At 30.7% G+C, this 20,385-nt stretch overlaps 1 protein-coding gene across 4 annotated transcripts in view; it reads right to left on the bottom strand.

The window, feature by feature from the left end:
* Positions 1 to 5,299: 5,299 nt before the first annotated feature.
* LOC134712582 (myosin-VIIa-like) overlaps positions 5,300 to 20,385 on the bottom strand; it is a 98,242-nt gene continuing 83,156 nt past the window's right edge. For 2 of the 4 annotated variants that reach the window (XM_063574290.1, XM_063574291.1), the window contains 12 exons: positions 18,689 to 18,855; positions 18,117 to 18,193; positions 16,345 to 16,426; positions 15,999 to 16,080; positions 15,293 to 15,310; positions 14,003 to 14,100; positions 13,585 to 13,704; positions 12,593 to 12,660; positions 11,926 to 12,094; positions 11,057 to 11,140; positions 10,613 to 10,732; positions 5,300 to 9,208 (listed from right to left, as the gene is read on the bottom strand). In XM_063574290.1, coding sequence (XP_063430360.1) covers positions 9,050 to 9,208; positions 10,613 to 10,732; positions 11,057 to 11,140; positions 11,926 to 12,094; positions 12,593 to 12,660; positions 13,585 to 13,704; positions 14,003 to 14,100; positions 15,293 to 15,310; positions 15,999 to 16,080; positions 16,345 to 16,426; positions 18,117 to 18,193; positions 18,689 to 18,855 — 1,244 coding nt within the window. In that variant the 3' untranslated portion in view covers positions 5,300 to 9,049. The remainder of the gene's footprint in view (positions 9,209 to 10,612; positions 10,733 to 11,056; positions 11,141 to 11,925; positions 12,095 to 12,592; positions 12,661 to 13,584; positions 13,705 to 14,002; positions 14,101 to 15,292; positions 15,311 to 15,998; positions 16,081 to 16,344; positions 16,427 to 18,116; positions 18,194 to 18,688; positions 18,856 to 20,385) is intronic. The other 2 variants (XM_063574292.1, XM_063574293.1) reach the window with 1 other exon arrangement.

The raw sequence follows: 20,385 nt of genomic DNA, 5'->3' as shown, positions 1-20,385 counted from the left end.
GGACGTCGAAACATAAGGAACTATATGACCGAAATAGACATGAAATTAATAATAAAATTCTTTTAAGGTCAACTTTGTCTTAATAATTTCTGATCATGTAAACGGGACATTTTAAATGTATGTTTGAATCATGCAAGAACCAATTAAGTACGGAATACTAATTTGATGATACCCTTGAAAAGAGACTAACGGTCCACCAGCAATCATATCGACAATTGGCTAGTAAATGAAATAAACATCAATACAATATTTACATATATTTAAACAATACAAAACAATGGTGGGTATAACAAAGGAAAAAAACATAAAAAAATAATTTCTAAACAAACTTTTCTTAAGTTTACTAATAAAAAGTGATAGCCTTTCATATTTTGATAACATGGATATCTAAGTAAATAGGAATGTGTTTGTTTTGTATCTTTACGACTGTCTGAAACTGACACTCAAAAAGGTAATGAAATTCAGAGCCAATTCCTATATAACAATGGCATATTCTTTCTTCTTTTGGAATGTTTGTCCACCTTCCGGTTCCTATTGGTACTTTTAAATTACAACACCTCAATTTTGTTAATAATTGTCGTTCTCTTGGAAATAATTTTAGAAGGTAGTTTTCCAGATTAAATTCTCATTTAAATTGACCATAAAATTTTCTTCTTGGTGAATTTCCTATTTGGCTACAAGTATACCATTTTTGGATGAATTGATCTACGAGACTTTGCTTTACAGTAACTTTCAATTGGACTGAATTAACTGGAAATTGCAGAGTCCATACATAGCTGAGTTCCGTGTTATCAAAAATAGACTTTGCATGATTTATCCCCTAAAAACTAGTATTACCTGACTGAATAAGCCTTAAAAAACAGACTATTTTTTTTTAAATTAATAGATACTCAATTGGAGGTCGGACAAGTTCTCCGTAAGACATGAAATTAGGAGTATACAAACTTAAACCGATGGAAACACAACATTTATAAAAGGAAGCCAACGAAACAACAGAAACACTGCAGTGCAACAAAAAACAAACGACAATACAACATAAATAGAAAACGAACTATTAGATAATAGTTGTCAAATGTACCAGGATTATGATTTGAATCGCCAGACGCGCGTTTAGTCTACATAAGACTCATCAGTGACGCTCTAATAAAAAAGTTATAAAGCCAAACAAGTACAAAGTAGCATTGATGACCCAAAATTCCAAAATGTTGTGCCAAATACGGCTAAGGTAATCTATTCCTGGGATCAGACAATCCTTAGTTTTTCCAAAAGTTCAAAGTTTTAAAACAGGAAATTTATAAAAATGACCATGTAATTGATATTCAGGGTAACACCGAAGTGCTGACTGCTAGGCTGGTGATACCCTCGGGGGCAAAACGTCCACCAGCAGTGGCGTCGACCCAGTGGTATAAATAGTTATCAAATGTACCAGGACTATAATTTAATTCGCCAATCGCGCGTTTTGTCTACTAAAGACTCATCAGAGATGCTCTAATAAAACAAGTTATAAAGCCAAACAAGTACAAAGTTGAAGAGCATTGAGGACCCAAATTCCAAAATGTTGTGTCAAATACGGCAAAGGTAATCAATTTCTGGGTTAAGAAAATCCTTAGTTTTTCCAAAAATTCAAAGTTTTGTAACAGGAAATTTATAAAAATGACCATATAATTGATATTCATTTCAACACCGAAGTGCTAACTACTGGGCTGGTGATACCCTCGGGGACGAAACGTCCATCAGCAGTGGCGTCGACTCAGTGGTGTCAATACTTATCAAATGTACCAGAATTATAATTATAATTTAGATAACAACTGCAATATTCCTGACTTGGTATAGAACATTTCAAGAACAATCATCAGTAAGGTTTAATTGCTTTGAGTTATAATTTGGTATATGAGTTGGGCAAGTCATAAATTGAAATTGAGTTTGTTCTGGATGATATCAGGATTATAGATTACATTTTGAGTACTTCTTTTTAATGTTTTTTAATACAAGTTACTTCTTGTTGACCTAGTTAGGTTGCTTTTACAATTCTGAGAAATTTCTCTGGTCCTCCTTGTCTTTATTTTGTCTAAATAAATCTCATTTCATAAGTTTTGTTTTTCTTATATTTGAAAATTATTTGGTTTTGTTATACATTCATTCTTAAAACAGCGATATTAGAAATTGTGTTAAAATATTTTGTTGCAGCTTATCATTTTTTGTGATCTCCATGACAAACGTCGCGTTTTCTTCAGTAGTAGGTTCTTTAGATAATTTGTATTTTGACAAATTGCTATTGTCATTGCTTCACTGATAACGCTTGAGACAAATTTCCATATTTTATATGCATAACTCTTTTGTAAAAACTTGATTATATTTTTGTTATACGTTTAGTCCTATCTCTCATTTCTGAGCTCAAGTGTATATAATCAAGTTTTGATGAAGATTTCCCCTTATGATGGAAGGAAGACTGTATAACATCCATCTGATGGAATCTACTATCCTGAACAAATCTTTTTAATATTTCAGCGTGTTGGTTGATGTTGGAATTATTAAGAGTTCTAACAATAGTTATAACAAAACTTCACATAAAAGTTTATCATACTATTTCCCAATATATTCTTTTCGAATTCAAATTCCTAATGGGTAAATATGCTAGGTAAATCAGATTTGTTAACCACTGCTTTGAAAAGATAAAGCAATATTTCATTCAGGGATCTCTGATAAAAAAAATTGTAAGGGTTCCGTGGAACCCAGTGTCTCGCCTACAATTGCTGTAAATCACAGGCTAAACAAAAATGAGGAAAAAAATCAATTAAAATATTCCTCTTGATACTATCTTATGATTGTAAGAAGCTTCTGTCCAAGTTTGGTAAAAATCTAGAATAATTAATGAATCTAATAAATGTTTTGAAAACTTTAACTGCAGACTGTATGTAATGTTCACTGGAAGAAAATCTAAGTCCATTTAAAAGTAAAATACAGAAAAAATGGAGTTGTCTTTTTACAAAATTTACTTCTGGATACTATCTAATGATCATAAATAAGCTTTTGTCCAAGTTTAGTACAAACCCAGGATAGTTTGAGAAAGTTATTAAAATTTTAAAAACTTTTACCACAGAGTGAATGTTATGTTTCCCGCAGAAAAACTAAGTCCATTTAAAAGTAAAATACAGAAAAAATGGATTTATTTGTTTACAAAATTTACTTCTGGATACTATCTTATGATCATAAACCAGTTTCTGTCCAAGTTTGGAACAAACCAAGGATAGTTTAAGAAAGTTATTAAAATTCTAAAAACTTTAACCTCAGAGTGAATGTAATGTTTCCCCGCAGAAAAAACTAAGTCCATTTATAAGTAAAATACAGAAAAAATAGAATTTTATTTTTACAAAATTTACTTCTGGATACTATCTTATGATCATAAACAAGCTTCTGACCAAGTTTGGTAGAAATCCAGTATAGTTTAAGAAAGTTATTAAAATTTCAAAAACTTTAACCACAGAGTGAATATTTGTGGACGCCGCCGACGGCGACGCCGACGCCGACGGAAAGTAGGATCGCTTAGTCTCGCTTTTTCGACTAAAGTCGAAGGCTCGACAAAAAACCATATCAAAATCCTTCCTTGCCATTGACCATACACTGGTGATGCAATCCGTTTCCTCGGTGCTTTGATATAGTCTTAAGAATTTATCATTAAATATTTTATCCTGGGAATAATTCTTCAAATTCCCATTTCTCAAAATCCCATTTATAGATTTTTGAGCACGAGAAGTTGTATCATGTGATCTGTAAGACTGTGTCTAGTTCCATGTACTAATATGCTAAATGTTATTAGATTTATCTCATTGTGGTTGGTCGAGTGGATGGTGAGAATGGAGGGGAACGTTCTGATCTGCCACTTAAAAGATGGTGAGAATGGGGGGGAATGTTCTGATCTGCCACTTAAAAGATGGTGAGAATGGAGGGGAATGTTCCGATCTGCCACTTAAAAGATGGTGAGAATGGAGGGGAATGTTCTGATCTGCCACTTAAAAGATGGCGAGAATGGAGGGGAACGTTCTGATCTGCCACTTAAAAGATGGCGAGAATAGAGGGGAATGTTCTGATCTGCCACTAAAAAGATGGCGAGAATGGAGGGGAATGTTCTGATCTGCCACTTAAAAGATGGCGAGAATGGAGGGGAATGTTCTGATCTGACACTTAAAAGATGGCGAGAATGGAGGGGAATGTTCTGATCTGCCACTTAAAAGATGGCGAGAATGGAGGGGAATATTCTGATCTGCCACTTAAAAAATGGCGAGAATGGAGGGGAATGTTCTGATCTGCCACTTAAAAGATGGCGAGAATGGAGGGGAATGTTCTGATCTGCCACTTAAAAGATGGCGAGAAGGGAGGGGAATGTTCTGATCTGCCACTTAAAATGTCTCTCTGGAATAGATTAAACACCTTAGCCGTATTTGCCACAAATTTTTGGAATTTTTGGTTCTCAAAATTTGTACTTGTTTGGCTTTATAATTATTTTGATCTGAGTGTTATTGATGAGTTTTATGTAAACCAAACGTGCATCTGGCGTATTTAATTCAAACCCTGGTACCTTTGACAACTATTGTTCCACCATGGTCATTACATTTATTGACTGCATGTCTTATTTGTTTAATCTGACTTAATCAGATGATCAAGAATTAGATTTCCTCAACCTATTATATCAATAACTTCCTATTTTGACTCTTTCACTTTTCTAATTGCACCCCATATTATTTTATTAAGGTTTCTATACAGAGGCAGATTTATTTGCATATTGGTCAACTGTTTCATTGAAGTAGATAATGTTTGATGATTTGATTTGAATGAGCAACTTGTGTGATGATCTCACAATTGTTTTTCTCAATGATTCAATTCTGTAAGATATATATGTACACAGAAAGCGAAGTTTATAATTGAAAGCCATTGAATTCTAATAAAATGTCATAACTGTTTTCATTTGTGCTGATCATATCACCTGGCAAAAGTCTTTAATATTTACCATTATAAAAATTTGATTCAAAGTGACTTATTTAGGATTTTATCTCATCTTAAATAAAATGAAATAGTTTTTTTACTGAAAATAAGCAGTGTAATCTTTTGCCCAGATTTGTAGCTTTTTCCCTAATACTGCATACAATTTTTTTTTGATAATATATATTAGATATGCATAGTATTTAACCAAATATAGCCCAGCCCAATCGATCTTAAATTCTTACTTAAAATATGTTGATAAATTATTTTCTTTAGGTATACACCCTACTGCACTTAACTACAATTAACAAAGTACTACTACTATATGAAAATAAATTTATTGACAAGATTGTTACATCACATTAGTAAAACATTGCACATTGTACACTATAAATGAAAGAGATTCAAAGCTTATAGAGATTACAATACAAAATGTTGACAAAGTATATGTAATACTTATAATTCATCATTTAGCACTTAAAATTGTGTATATGATTAATACTTCATAAAAATGGTCATGTGGTTTTATTCATTTTCCATTAACACTTCATTCAAGTATCGTGAGTCTTTTGTGACAACTAAAATATGTCTATTTAAAGAATTAAATTCTGAGGAAAAAAAATAGTGATGACACTTGAAGCCTGCAATCAGTACCTAAATTAAAGTTAAGAAGTTCTAAGATTGCATCATTAACATCACCATAAAATTTATTATTATGAAAGATATAATTTTTGCTTCATTCTCCTTCCTCAAATCTAAATTGAGTATTGAGTCAACAATTATAATATCATATGCATTATTCCTTTCACTGACAAGTGTCTGACCAAATATAAACATTCTATGTTTATATGCTGAAATCCCCAATATTTGAATAAATAATTAATGTTTTAATATCTATATGAATTCTTCTGATATGCAGACCAAAATAAATCATTCAAAATAAAATTTCTAATTCAAAAACAAAGAAATTATTCTACAAAGTTAAAAAAATTATGCAAGTGTAAAATTTGATAAATATGCATAAAAATTGCATAGATTGTGTAATAAAATGAACACATTAATAAATAATTACATACATATTGGTAAATAACAATACAAATATAACAAAAACATATCTAACTGAAATTTGTCTAAAACATAAGTCATGAATCTGAAAAAAGCAACCAGAATATAGAGTTATATTTAAGTTCATTAAATAAAAAAATGTGAAATGTTGAAAAACATATAACAATTAAGACGGAAACTTTAATTCAATTGTTTCAAGGACTTCCTAGTTATTGATTATTTGTTCATTCTTCACTTCCTTCAACAATTTTGAACTGAGAAGAGTGCAAACTACTTTTGGTCAAAATAAAAGACAAAAGTCCTCCATTGTATTAAATATCACAATGAAACAATTATCCAACAGAGATGTAAACAACTTATGGCCTTCAACAATGAGCAAAACCAATACTGTCTAGTTAGCTACAAAATAGGCTCTTTGCTGACAAAATATGAAACAATTCAAAAGAGAAAATCAATGGCCGGATCTATGCTTAAATCAGTGAACAACAAACAAACATGACTGACAGCTACCAATGACAACCATTTAATCACAGCCTCAATACTTGGGGCCCTCTTTTGAATTAAAGATTAGAAAACCTCTATTATTTGCTGATTCATATCATTTCAAAGATAATTCTATTATTTCTATTAATGGAAAACTTTATACAATAAGAAAAAAACACCCAATAAGCACTGGATTTAGATAATATATTTTTGTTAAGGAAAAGATCGCTTTTCAACTGATGCCTGCTTAATTCACTGAAGTCCCACAGTGCTTGTACATATTCAATCTGCTGAATGATTTTGAAAGATTAAAGAACAAAGTTTGTTTCCTTTACATAAATAAATACACTATCAATTAGACCAGTAATGTAATCTGTAACCAGTAAATTAATATATCACCAAATAGGGAAAGATAACTAACTTGACAATAGATATAAAATAAGTTAGTACAAAAAAAAATAGTTAACCTGTGTAGACTAGATAGTAAATCAAAATAAATATACAAGTATGAAATATATAGGTTTTTTTCTGGTTCTTGTTGTATTCTCTCCTTTAAACAGAAGTCGATATATTTCTACAGCATGAGTTAGTGCAACTTGATTCCAACACCTTTAACAGGTCACATGCAACATTTTTTTAAAGTCAGATATGGAATTTGTTAATGTACAATCATCCAACTCCATCTGTTTCATTTTGGAAAAACATTTTGCCTCAAGTTGTTAAGGATAAAAGACTTGTTGGAAAGAAAGGGTTTCAAACAATCTACATTATGGTCCTGAAAGATGGAATCATTTGGAAATTTAAATTAAATCAATATTTAAAACCAATCACAGTCAATTGTATCCTTTACTACACAATTACTATTAAAAACATTGTTTCAAGCGCCTTACATGTACATCTATACCTACTGAACTTTATGGCACTATGTGTGATGGTGGTGCTGAACAATAAAATACTAGTCTTTCACAATAGCCTCAATTAGATTCTATGTTTGCCTTCATGGCCCTTATGACATCATTCCGGATATAAAACAGCTCTAACAGTAAAATAAATATTGCATATGACCTTTAACCACCAGAATAGAGGTAGTTTATTAATTTCCATTTGTCAGCAGGAAATAAACAAATGTTACACACATAAGGAAAATCTGATTCAAAAGTAATAATATAAAGAATGATTTGTTTACCTGAAATTACACATTTGTTCAGCAAAGTAAAAATACAAAAGTTATTTCATCTTACAAATCATTGATGTTGTCACCGTACTCAATAATCAAACTTTGTGTTTATTTTGTTCTTTGTACTCACATCAAAGCTCAGTGACTGGCCATGACAACCACACACCATAAAATGATATCAAATCAGCAATTCAATACCATTTTTGTGACTCATTTGAAAAAAAACCCATAAATAACAGTATAAAAAGGTTATTAGTCTCCCACAAAATAAGTCATATAAACTCCATGTCTGAAAAACTTGTTATAAAGTTTTTTTTTGCACATGTATAATATGTGGATAAGAAATAAAATATTGTACCATGAGATGATGATGATTGTAATGAAAAATTGTACTTTGGTCTTGTTTCATAAAAAATATGATGTTTGAAACTTAAGCAATCTGGGGGGGAAACAGCAAAAGGGAAGTGAAGAATGCAAAATCATCATTTCATATTAAAAAAATAAGGAATTTTGCCTATTGTTCAACATAAGGTATAAAGTATATAAAAAACTAGTAATAATGTATACAAAAAAGTAATATGACACTTTTTGGAAAAGGGAATATATCTGTATGATATCTATGAATGCTTTAGTTAATTCTTAGCAAATACCCAGTAATTTATTAAATACTTTATAGCATGAATCTAGAAGGCACTAAGAATACTTTTCTTCAATATGCAAAACAACTGAAAAATAGATTATTTCTTTTTGATTAAAATGGTATATCATTTGCCTTTCTTTTTTAGCATAATATTTACAATGTTCCTTTCTCATTCTCTTATTTCAAATAAATTATCTATTTAATATAATACCAACATGACAATAAATGACATCAAAATGTAACTTTAATTATCTATATATTCCAATCTTAGTTTAAACAGGTTTCACTGTACAAAAACAATAGTCATCACAAAATTCCATTAGAAATGACTTAGAAAGTAAAATATTGCACTTTGTTTATAGTCTAGAGTATTTCTTTAAAAAAAAAACTAGACAAATAGTTTAACATAATTTATACATTTCATCACTAATCAACTCACAAAAATATTGTGATATAAAACCATATTGCTCCCATGTATTTCTGTAAGGGTCCTCTATAATTTTCAGACTGATCAATATATTCACATCAATTTTCTTCTGATATAATTTATTAGCAATTTTTTGAAGAAACTATGCCCTTTAAAATTCAAAGCTTGGAAGCCAAATTACACTTGATATTAGATTACAAAAGCTGATCTGCCATTTAGATTAAATACTGCTGCTTTTGCTAATCTTATATATAAAGGTTGTATGAATCTAAATAAAGTATTATACAAGTGTTTGTAAGGTTTCAAATGTATGGTCATCAATGTAAACAGAAGACACACGATTACTTTGGTATAGACTTTCTGGTCGAGCCCGTGGTATAACACATCTAGCTTGTAATTCATCTATGTAGTCTTTGATTAGATGTGCTATCTCATAAGCCTAAAATTATATAAAAAGAACAGTTGTAATTCATCTATAGATTTTATAAGATAAAATTATAAAACAAGGCTGAATGTTTAAAATTTATTTCCTCTGAAATGGCATTGTCGTTGTTTTCTATAATGATGTACATAAAAATACTTTAACATTTGTTTATCAACGAACTATTTCAGTACTCATAACTTTGTATTTCTGGACAAAGGCAATTATCTACATTATTCTCTTCTTTTTTTCCCCAGGTAAACCATGAGCAGCACTGATCACAAAATTATAGCAATTTAAATCATTGTTTATTTGTGATATACAGTATATCTTTTTTTTTCAAACTCCAAATAGGAAATTTTTGAATTGTGGTTTGTTTTGAATATATATTTTGTTTCAGCATGCAATTGAACCCTGGGAATTTTGATTTTTTTTTTCTAATTCTTAAACTGTTTTCTTATAAACAATTGACATAACTTTTTTCTCACACCCACAAAAAAACATCTGGTTTTTTTTTTTCACTTATATAAATGTTTCAAGTAGAATCGCACTTCATTCAATGTGTAACATAGCTATGTCAAAATGTAATTTACTGAGAATGAAATGACAAATTAATATGTTTGGGTGTTTTTTTTTTACATGATTACTTTGTGATTACTAACCTGATTTGAATTAAACATGTACTTTGATCCCGTAGCCATGTGACTTTATTTACACGATTACTTTGTGATTACTAACCTGATTTGGATTAAACATGTACTTTGATCCCGTAGCCATGTGACTTTATTTACATGATTACTTTGTGATTACTAACCTGATTTGAATTAAACATGTACTTTGATCCCGTAGCCATGTGACTTTATTTACATGATTACTTTGTGATTACTAACCTGATTTGAATTAAAAATGTACTTTGATCCCGTAGCCATGAGACTTTATTTACATGATTACTTTGTGAATACTAACCAGATTTGAATTAAACATGTACTTTGATCCCGTAGCCATGTGACTTTATTTACATGATTACTTTGTGATTACTAACCTGATTTGAATTAAACATGTACTTTGATCCCGTAGCCATGTGACTTTATTTACATGATTACTTTGTGATTACTTACCTGATTTGAATTAAACATGTACTTTGATCCCGTAGCCATGTGACTTTATTTACATGATTACTTTGTGAATACTAACCAGATTTGAATTAAACATGTACTTTGATCCCGTAGCCATGAGACTTTATTTACATGATTACTTTGTGATTACTTACCTGATTTGAATTAAACATGTACTTTGATCCCGTAGCCATGTGACTTTATTTACATGATTACTTTGTGAATACTAACCAGATTTGAATTAAACATGTACTTTGATCCCGTAGCCATGAGACTTTATTTACATGATTACTTTGTGATTACTTACCTGATTTGAATTAAACATGTACTTTGATCCCGTAGCCATGTGACCTACTACTATCATGATACTTTTTATAGCTGGACTGGAATGGACAACTTCTGTGAAATCATGAGATTCTAATATGTCCTGAAAAAGGTCATAAATTGTTTTCTGTAAAACAGCACTCTAGAAAAAGTTTGTTTATTTAAGACTCTTATACTGTGAGAAAAAAACAGATTGTAAGAACTATGTAATATTTTGATAAAAGATGCATTTTCTCATCACACTGTTTTAGTTGATATTCAAAATTAAATTAAATTATGAACATCATGTTCTTTCACTTGGATCATGATCAAGTTTAAATCACAGTTTTCTCTATAACTTTACATTGCATTATATTGTTTATTATTTAATATGACTTATTAAAATAAAACATATAATTATTTCATATAATTTTCCATTCAAACTTACAAATGTTTTCATCTCCAGTAATGAAACCCCTTTCTGATTGATAGCTAGGAACAGTAACTTGGGAAGTGATGTTGTATAAGATTGCTGAAACAAAAGATGATAAATAAACATACTGCAATACATTTATGGGTCCAAAATTTTGGCTGAAATTCATACATTTTATTCATATTTTAAAACCTGCATTTTTGGTAGCTTACATCAAGAGTTAGTGCGAGCTTTTGCAGGATAATTTACAAATGCATCTTGAAATATGGACCTCACCTGACCTGCCTTAAATATTTATGTGGTTATTCCATGAAACTTATGTTTGCCACTACCAATTCTAATGTTATATTAGAAGTTATCATTAGAATGACACTATCATAACGTGGATGATGGTGAGAGTTACTATATATATATACAATGTATTCATGGTATTATACCACAATGTTGCATAAACACCAGGTTTAGAGTATATTTTGAATATTTCAATATCAACATTTTATGAGTACAAGATTCAAATAGTAATAACTACACTGTATTTAGAGAGATGCCAGTAAACTTTCTTAACTAACAGTTGAATTATCAATTGATGGTGACAACTCTTCTACAGTACTGATGTTCTATTGAAACAGTAAGGACTTACATAGTATCGGATGAACATACCCATCATGTGTTGTAAAAAAAAATTAAATTCATAAGCCTAATAAAAATCTTTTGTGAACCTATTTGTTTGATTAAATAACTAAAATAAACACAAGTTCCCTGTAAGGAAAGCAATCACTTATAAATGTCTACTTACCAATATTAGCAGAAGGGAAGAATGTTGCAGACATAAATTATCAAATTAAAACATAAGCAGGAACTTATTTCTGGACTAAAATACTCACCGAAACTTCAAACAATGTTGATCCAAACAATGGCCATGATTTGAGCATTTCTATAAAGGTGAGGATTGCTTGGTTTGGTGTCATGTCTAAAAGGTTTTGGTGAGCTGAAACTATATCTTCCACTTTTATATTGGCCCTCATGCTACGTGGCAAAATTCTAACTACAGAACTGAAATAGAAATTATAAATTGTAAAATTTCAAGTATGATAAGTGGTTTTACTGTATCAGAAGGTTGCTGCATAACTTTTTTTTTTTTATATATTTTTAAAATTCCTTTATACAGCCTCTATTACTACAACTGATATAAAAAAAATCAGCCTTCGTTTTATAAGGTTTTGTAGATGTTTAAAACAACAAAATATATTGTAAAGATTTCTACAGAACCGTGTGTCTAGCCTGTGCTTGCTGCTGTTAGTGCAGAAGTGTAATGTTCATCACTAAAACCTTTTCAGCAAAATAAAAGATTTTTTTTTCTTCAGATGGTATTTCTTGATTTGAAGGAGCTATTTTCCAAAATTAATCAGATTCTGCAAATAAACAGCATTAATGCAAGAAATTGATTATTATAAACCAGAGTATCAAGTCTGAAGTAAAGTATGACAGATTGTTTAACCATTGATGGAATGCTTTATAACTATACTATCTGGTATGCATATCATATATTACCTGTAGTCTATATCTGCTGTCTTCAGTTCATCCATCTCAGATTGAATCTTTAAGGCACAAAGATGAACCTAAATTGAAAACAAGTAAAATGTCATGTATGTATTCTTATAGCAAGAAGTTTGATGGAACTAAAAATTTGTCAACAAGAATGTGTCCCAAGTACACCGATGCCCCCTCTGTACTATCATTTTCTATTTTCAGTGGACCTTGAAAATTGGAGAAAATCTCTAATTTGGCATTAAAATTAAAAAGATCATATCATCAGGAATATGTGTACTATGTTTCTTGTTGATTGAACTTCAACTTCATCAAAATTAACTCGTCCAAAAACTTAAACCTGAAGGGGGACAGACAGACGAACCAACCAACAGACCAGAAAACATAATGCCCATAAATGGGGCATAAAAAGTATGAATCTTATTGCAATAGGCATATATTTATTGAGAAAAAATGTGACAGAAATATGCTATGGACAGAAGGACATTGGTAACCGAGTACACTTGCCAGCCTTTCAGATGTCAATTAATTGAAGTTATACAGATATAACTTACAGCATCCTCTATAGTTAGTGATATCGCTCTCTGTTCAATAAACGGAAATATGGTATAAAGTATGTACAGGATAAACAAGTAAAACCCCATTTTCAGATGTATATTAATTGATCAGACTTTTATATACAAACATGACTTACAGCATCCTCTACAGTTAGTGGTACTCTCTGTTCAAACCGACAGAAATATGGTATGGACAGAGGGACCAGGGGTAAAGAAGTATAGCCCCCCCCCCCCCCCCACTTTTTCAGATGTATATAAATTGACGTTATACACTATACAGATATAACTTACAGCACCCTCTACAGTTAGTGGTACTCTCTGTTCAAACCGACAGAAATAGGGTATGGACAGAGGGCCCAGGGGTAAAAAAGTATAGCCCCCCCCCACTTTTTCAGATGTATATTAATTGAAGTTATACACTATATAGACATGACTTACAGCATCCTCTACAGTTAGTGGTACTCTCTGTTCAAACATATCTTCTATAAGTTGATGGAAGACAAGATCACATTCCACTGGGTCAAGTGGATTAATGTAGGGAGAAATAAACAATCTTTTCTGAAAAATAAAAAATATTGAAACATTACACTCTATTCAAAATTGTTGCTTTATGTACCTGAAAATGTCATAATTGAAAGAGCAATATGCTGATACTTTACATTCTAATAGATAAGATGGATTATTTTTTTTCTTCAAAACTTCACCTTGAGTACATAACAATATTGAAAGTTGAACACTAAATCTATAAATCGTATGTCTAACATCATCACTGGAAAGTCTTTACTATTACAATTTTAAAATGAGCACTAATTTATAATCTCAAAAGACATGACAGACTATCCTTTTTGTACCTTACCTTGAAAATTAATCTATTATCCCTAACAGCACCTCTGGAAAGTCTTTCCCATTTACTTAAGGTATCTGATAATTTCTCATCCAAATTCATACAGCGTTCTGAAACAAATTTAGCATTTATATGAAAATATCACTTGAAGTTGTAAGAGTTTACATTTTTTTTTATTGAACTACTGTAAAGAGAGATGGAATGATAGAAAATAAGATATAATTCTTTGTCATTTTGAAAATGTTCATATGCCATTTTTTTTTTTAACGTTTCCTTTAACAAAACAAACTCAAAATGAAGCACTCCTTTTTCTTGATCTGAACAGGTTAAAATCATGTATTTCCACTGTGTCAATTCAAAAGTTTGGAATTAAATTATCCTTCAGTACATAATATTTTTTTTTCTCTCATACATTTCTATATATAGACTAATATTATAGGGTTATTGCATGAATATTGGGGAATATTGTCCAGAGTAGAATTTTATATTGCACAAGCTTGCGAGTGCAATATATGTTCTACGAGGGACAATATTCCCCAATATTCATACAATAACCCTTTTATTGTATAGCAATATAATATTTGAAAATATAAATTGGTATAAACAGACGTTTTGTCGTTGATGACGTCATGAATTTTGAAGATTTATTGCACTAGTGCAATATTAGAATTTATTGCACACTAACTTTTGGTTACGTTCTGTGGGAAATATTATATTGCTATACAATAAATATAAATATTGCAGATTATAACTGAAATGCAAAAAAGTTTCAGATTACACTTTATATATCATTGCATCTATTTTTAAAACCTCCCAAATGATATCCTGAGTATGGTGATTGTGGGATTGATCTACATGTATTTGCTGGGTCAAACTAAAACATGAAAATTGGTATCTTTTTAAAAAAAAATTGGAACGAATAACTGCCCTAGGATATTTTTTAAGCAAGATTAAATAATGGTCAAGTTTTGTTCCTCCTTTATACTATACATGCATAAAACCTTTTATATAATATATAAATACAAAGTATTGCTATATTCCTTTGATCATTCCATGATCATTTTCTATATCACTCTACTCAAGTGATATTTGATTTTCTGTCAAGAAGATAGAGTATGTATGACATTATAAGCAGAGGAAAATAGCGGTAAAAAGATTATCAATGGTCTTTTAAACTCTAGGTTTTTTCTCGTCTACATTTCTTCTCAAAGCTGTTGCCCTTTGAAGAGTAACTAGCCCTGAAAGACCCTCTAGATTGAGGATCCATTGATTATAGATATATATGGTAGGGAATCCTCATACCTTTGATATCATACAAGTCTGGAAAACAAAATTTGTGGATTTCTCAATACTGAATATAATTAATACTCATATTAATATCTAAACCATAATTTTATAATGGTTTATGGAATTTTTACAAGCTCAATTTGGAAGAATTCTTGTTGTCTAAACCACAATAAATACTGAATAATGAGTTTTTGCCTTTGATTTGATTTTAAAAATAAAATATAATAAAAAGATCATCTTCAAAGTTTTGAAAATGTATATCATATATGTTTTAAGTGAACATACTTCATCTTCATTAGATTGCACTTTCTAAATACAGCTTTTTCTCAAACCATGCCTCTTTAGGGGAGATATATAATATTCATAGAGACATAACTTGTGAAATTGCATTATAGATATTTACAGAAATGCAACCTTTAATCATAACTGTCCTGTTTTAAAATCTAATAATAAGATTAATTTTGTATTGGTATAATTTTAGTAGGGTTTTCTATAGAATACGATTTTGAATGAAACAACAGATTCATTGGAATAAAGTGATATTAACGTTGCTAAATATCACATGCCTTTACCTGTATCATAACGGTGAAATAATTGATATTCAATATTTCTTTTCTCATGGAATAAAACAATTACTGTCTTTTAATATAATAAGCATATGATTTGTTTGACTTTTGAAGACAGATATTCACTTCTGCCATTATCTTTCAAATAAACTCACCAGACCCACCAATCTGTTCATAAAGAGCAAAACAATCAGCATCAGACCTCATTCCAATCTTAGCTTTTACTGTTTTTATAACCTACAATTTAAAAAGAACAGAATTACACATTTAAATCAATGTTAAGCGGGAAGTTTACCAAGTACAATTATGAAAAATTCAATGTTTTTCATTTCATTTATAAACTCATAACTTAAGAGCTTCATTGTTATTCCATCCTCCCATTATTGATACAAATCATGTTCAAGACTGTTTTCTTTTATTTAAACTGTTTGAAACTTTAGGCCTTATAACCTGATATAAAAGTAGTATCTTATTGCCCTCCTTCATTGTTTTTTATTTTACCTCTTCACAAGTTGCTGCTGAATCAAATTCTATACTCCTGTTCTCACCATTCATAAAATATACTCTGTCATAAATCTGTCGTCTGTAAATATAAAATATATATGGTCACTCTTGTCCCTAGTAAGCAAACACTCTCTATCATGTATATATCTCATGCCTGTGAAGCTAAACTTAACTTAGTGATACATTGTTGTATATCTGTTGTTTAACAAATGTTGCTTATATTTTCCTCATCGATGAAATCTTTAAAATGTTTTCAATATCTTCAATATGTAATTAACAATAATTCTTATAGGGAATCACACATATGTAATGTCTGCAAAGTCAGATAGCTATTGGACCCTTTTACAGATTTTCAGATAAAATTTGATGAATTTATCTCCCCTCACCCTTTATTTTTTTTTAAACAACTACATGCATGCTGTTTAAATGATTTAGTTTTCATATATAACCTTGTCAGTATAAGTATAATATTGTTTTTAATATCAAAAGAGAAGACCTCATTTTGGGTGTCGCTTCTCTTCTTTCCACAATAAATTAATCAACACGCCTCTGTGTCCTATAGGTACAGTGCATATTGCCATTTGTCATTCATTTATATGATTATTCAGATTGAGTTATTTTTTGGAGAAAAACGAGAAAAAAGGCATCCGGATATTGTCCCGTCATTGGGCGAAATTTTAAGTCAGATTAGACTTCCGGTTTGCGTTTTTCTGTATACTTTGAACATACATATACAAAGAATAAAGTGTATTTTCAGAATTTTTTCTGCTATCATTTTCTAGTTTACTATCCACGGCAGTCATAGAGTTTTTTTAAATAGAGAGGTTCTGTATACTATATCAATGACCACTATGGATCGATTAGTAAAAAAATTAGAATTGAAAGTAAATACACTATATTTATAAAGTAATGAATGTTCATAATATACAGATAAGCGCTAAAAATATTCATGTGAACTTTTGATACCTTTTCTGAAATTCTCCAGTCATTAAATCTTTTACAAAATTCATTGATTACAAAAAAAAGAAGATGTGGTATGACTGCCATATTGAGACAACTCTCCACAAGAGACCAATATGACACAGATATTAACAACTAAAGGTTACCGTACGACCTTCCACAACGAGCAAAGCCCATACTGCATACTCAGCTTTAAAAGGCCCCGAACTGACAATGTAAAACAATACAAACCAGAAAACTAGCGTCCTTATTTATGTACAAAAAAATGAACGAAAAACAAATATGTAACACATAAACAAACAACAACCACTGAATTACAAGCTCCTTACTTGAATGTTCATAACATACTTAATGTATGTTCATATTGATATTGATAGAAAACCAAAAAATGGGAATATTGGAAATAAAGGAGGAGGGATAAAAAAAAAAGCATTGTCCTGTCCCCAATAACCTATGACTAATGAAATTCTCCAGTCATTCAATATTTTACAAAATTCTTCCAACAACTCTTCACATACTTTATGTACGCTCTGTATGCCCGCAATTTCGCGGGTGTGTTCTAGTAATGAATAAATTTTATGAAGAGCAATGAAGGGTAATTTATAACAGGGTTTGTCCTCATTAGCATTTTAACTATAGAGGAGACAGTCTTTGAAAGTTTATTTGGAACGATGAAAGCAAGTGATGACCACATAGCATTTTTATGCAGCCTTTGAACCATGCAATGAGACTAAAGATGACAGACGTATACTAGTAGAAATGATCTGATTATGGAGCAACAACATACGAAAGAAAATAAATCTACAAACCTATCTATAAGACATTTAATTTCCTTCCTAGATGGTGGGAACTTTCTCTTCCTATGTTCCAATGTTCTGTTGAAGCACTGAAAATGTAACAAAATTTTGTATAGTAGGAATATTAAGTATTTAATATATATTCTCTTTTTCCCAAAGAAATTATTCCGAAAAGCATTTCCCCTATTCTTTGATGAACCTCAAGCCATTTAAAGTTTATTTCTGTTCAGGACATCTATGGTATATCAAAAAATATATATTTTTTTTATGTAAATGATTCTAGAATGAAGAACTAAGAACTAGCCAATCAGTTTCTGAAATGCAGAGTTTAATAATACATGCAAATTTATTTTGAAAATCCTGATTTATTGTATGACAGAGATGTTCAAAGTTATTGAGGATTTCTATAACACTTAAAAATCTTCCAAATTAGGGAGATTCCTTTCCCATTCTAAACAGAGAGTATAAATGTAGGAAAAAAATCATAAATGCAATATTCATAGAGTGCATTATATGATAACACCAATTACTCTTAAGCACTTCCCCAAAATACCAAACAAAACAAACAACACTATGTACTGTACCTTGTGACAAAACCTTGCATATCTTCCTTCATCACTAGCAGCATCTAAAGAACACTTCCTTAGATGACACTGTATGTACTTTTGTACACGTGTATTGGAAGGGAAGGTACAACTTGTGGTTACTGCCATTAACTGCCAGTTTCTCTTGTTTACTTGACTGTTAGGATCTGAACAATTAAATCATAGAAATTTTTTAGATTTTACTTTTGAAGCAAACAAATAAATATAGTTTAATGATAGTGAAAATGTGTATCAGCATAGTCCTGATATATATAAAAAAAAACGTGACTCTGTGTAGATTCCAATGTACATGTTAGCCTGTATAAGTTATTTATGTTTAGGAAAAAGGTATATCATTGGTTATATATAACTGTTTCTTTGAAGCCTTTGATTATCAAACTGGTGGTCAATTCATTCACTTATAACCACTGTGTATCATCAGTACACCGGATATAAGTACTAACCAAGTGGGTGTGATAGATTTTGACCTCACACGGTAAAGAACATCTTTGTTTTGTTCACATAATATCAATGTGTACCTCTATCTAAACACAAGAGTGCAAACACTGAAATGTCTCGCCTTCTTTACTAATCCTTGATACTATCTTGATAGACCTAAATATAAAGCTTTATTACAACTGTCACATAAACTCAACATTAACCAAGAAAATGAAACATTGATCAATGAACCATGAAAATAAGGTCAAGGACAGATGAACCATGCCAGGCAGACATGTACAGCTCACAATTCTTCAATAAAACAAATATAGTTGACTTATTGCTTATAAATAAAGAAAAACAGACCAAAACACAAACACTTAAAACTTAGCAATGGACCGTGAAAATGAGGTCAAGGTCAAATAAAACCTGCGTAACCGACATATACATCATAAAATATTCCCATACACAAAATATAGTTGACCCAATGCATAAAGTATTAGAAAAATAGACCAAAACTAAAAAACTTAACTTTGACCACTGAACCATGAAAATGAGGTCAAGGTCAGATGACATCTGTCAGCTAGACATGTACACTTTACAATCATTCCATACACCAATTATAGTAGACATATTGCATATAGTATAAGAAAAACAGACCAAAACACAAAAACTTAACTATAACCACTGAACCATGAAAATGAGGTCAAGGTCAGATGACACCTGCCAGTTGGACATGTACACCTTACAGTTCTTCCATACACCGAATATACTAGACCTATTGCTCATAGTATCTGAGATATGGACTTGACCACGAAAACTTAACCTTGTTCACTGATCCATGAAATGAGGTCGAGGTCAAGTGAAAACGGTCTGACAGGCATAAGGACCTTGCAAGGTACACACATACCAAATATAGTTATCCAATTACTTATAATAAGAGAGAATTTAACATTACAAAAAATATGAACTTTTTTTTCAAGTAGTCACTAAACCATGAAAATTAGGTCGAGGACATTGGACATGTGATTGACGGAAAGTTCGTATCATGAGGCATCTATATACAAAGTATGAAGCATCCAGGTCTTCTACCTTCTAAAATATAAAGCTTTTAAGAAGTGAGCTAACACCGCCGCCGCCGGATCACTATCCCTATGTTGAGCTTTCTGCAACAAAAGTTGCAGGCTCGACAATAACTGTTGTTTAAAGAAATGATTTGGTCGTAGTTTGATGATTAGAGATGTCTCATTATTTTCCCA

This window comes from Mytilus trossulus, chromosome 3 (genome assembly GCF_036588685.1).
Source record: "Mytilus trossulus isolate FHL-02 chromosome 3, PNRI_Mtr1.1.1.hap1, whole genome shotgun sequence".
Classification (NCBI taxonomy): Eukaryota; Metazoa; Mollusca; class Bivalvia; order Mytilida; family Mytilidae; genus Mytilus; species Mytilus trossulus.
This window is presented reverse-complemented; position numbering and strand designations above follow the sequence as displayed.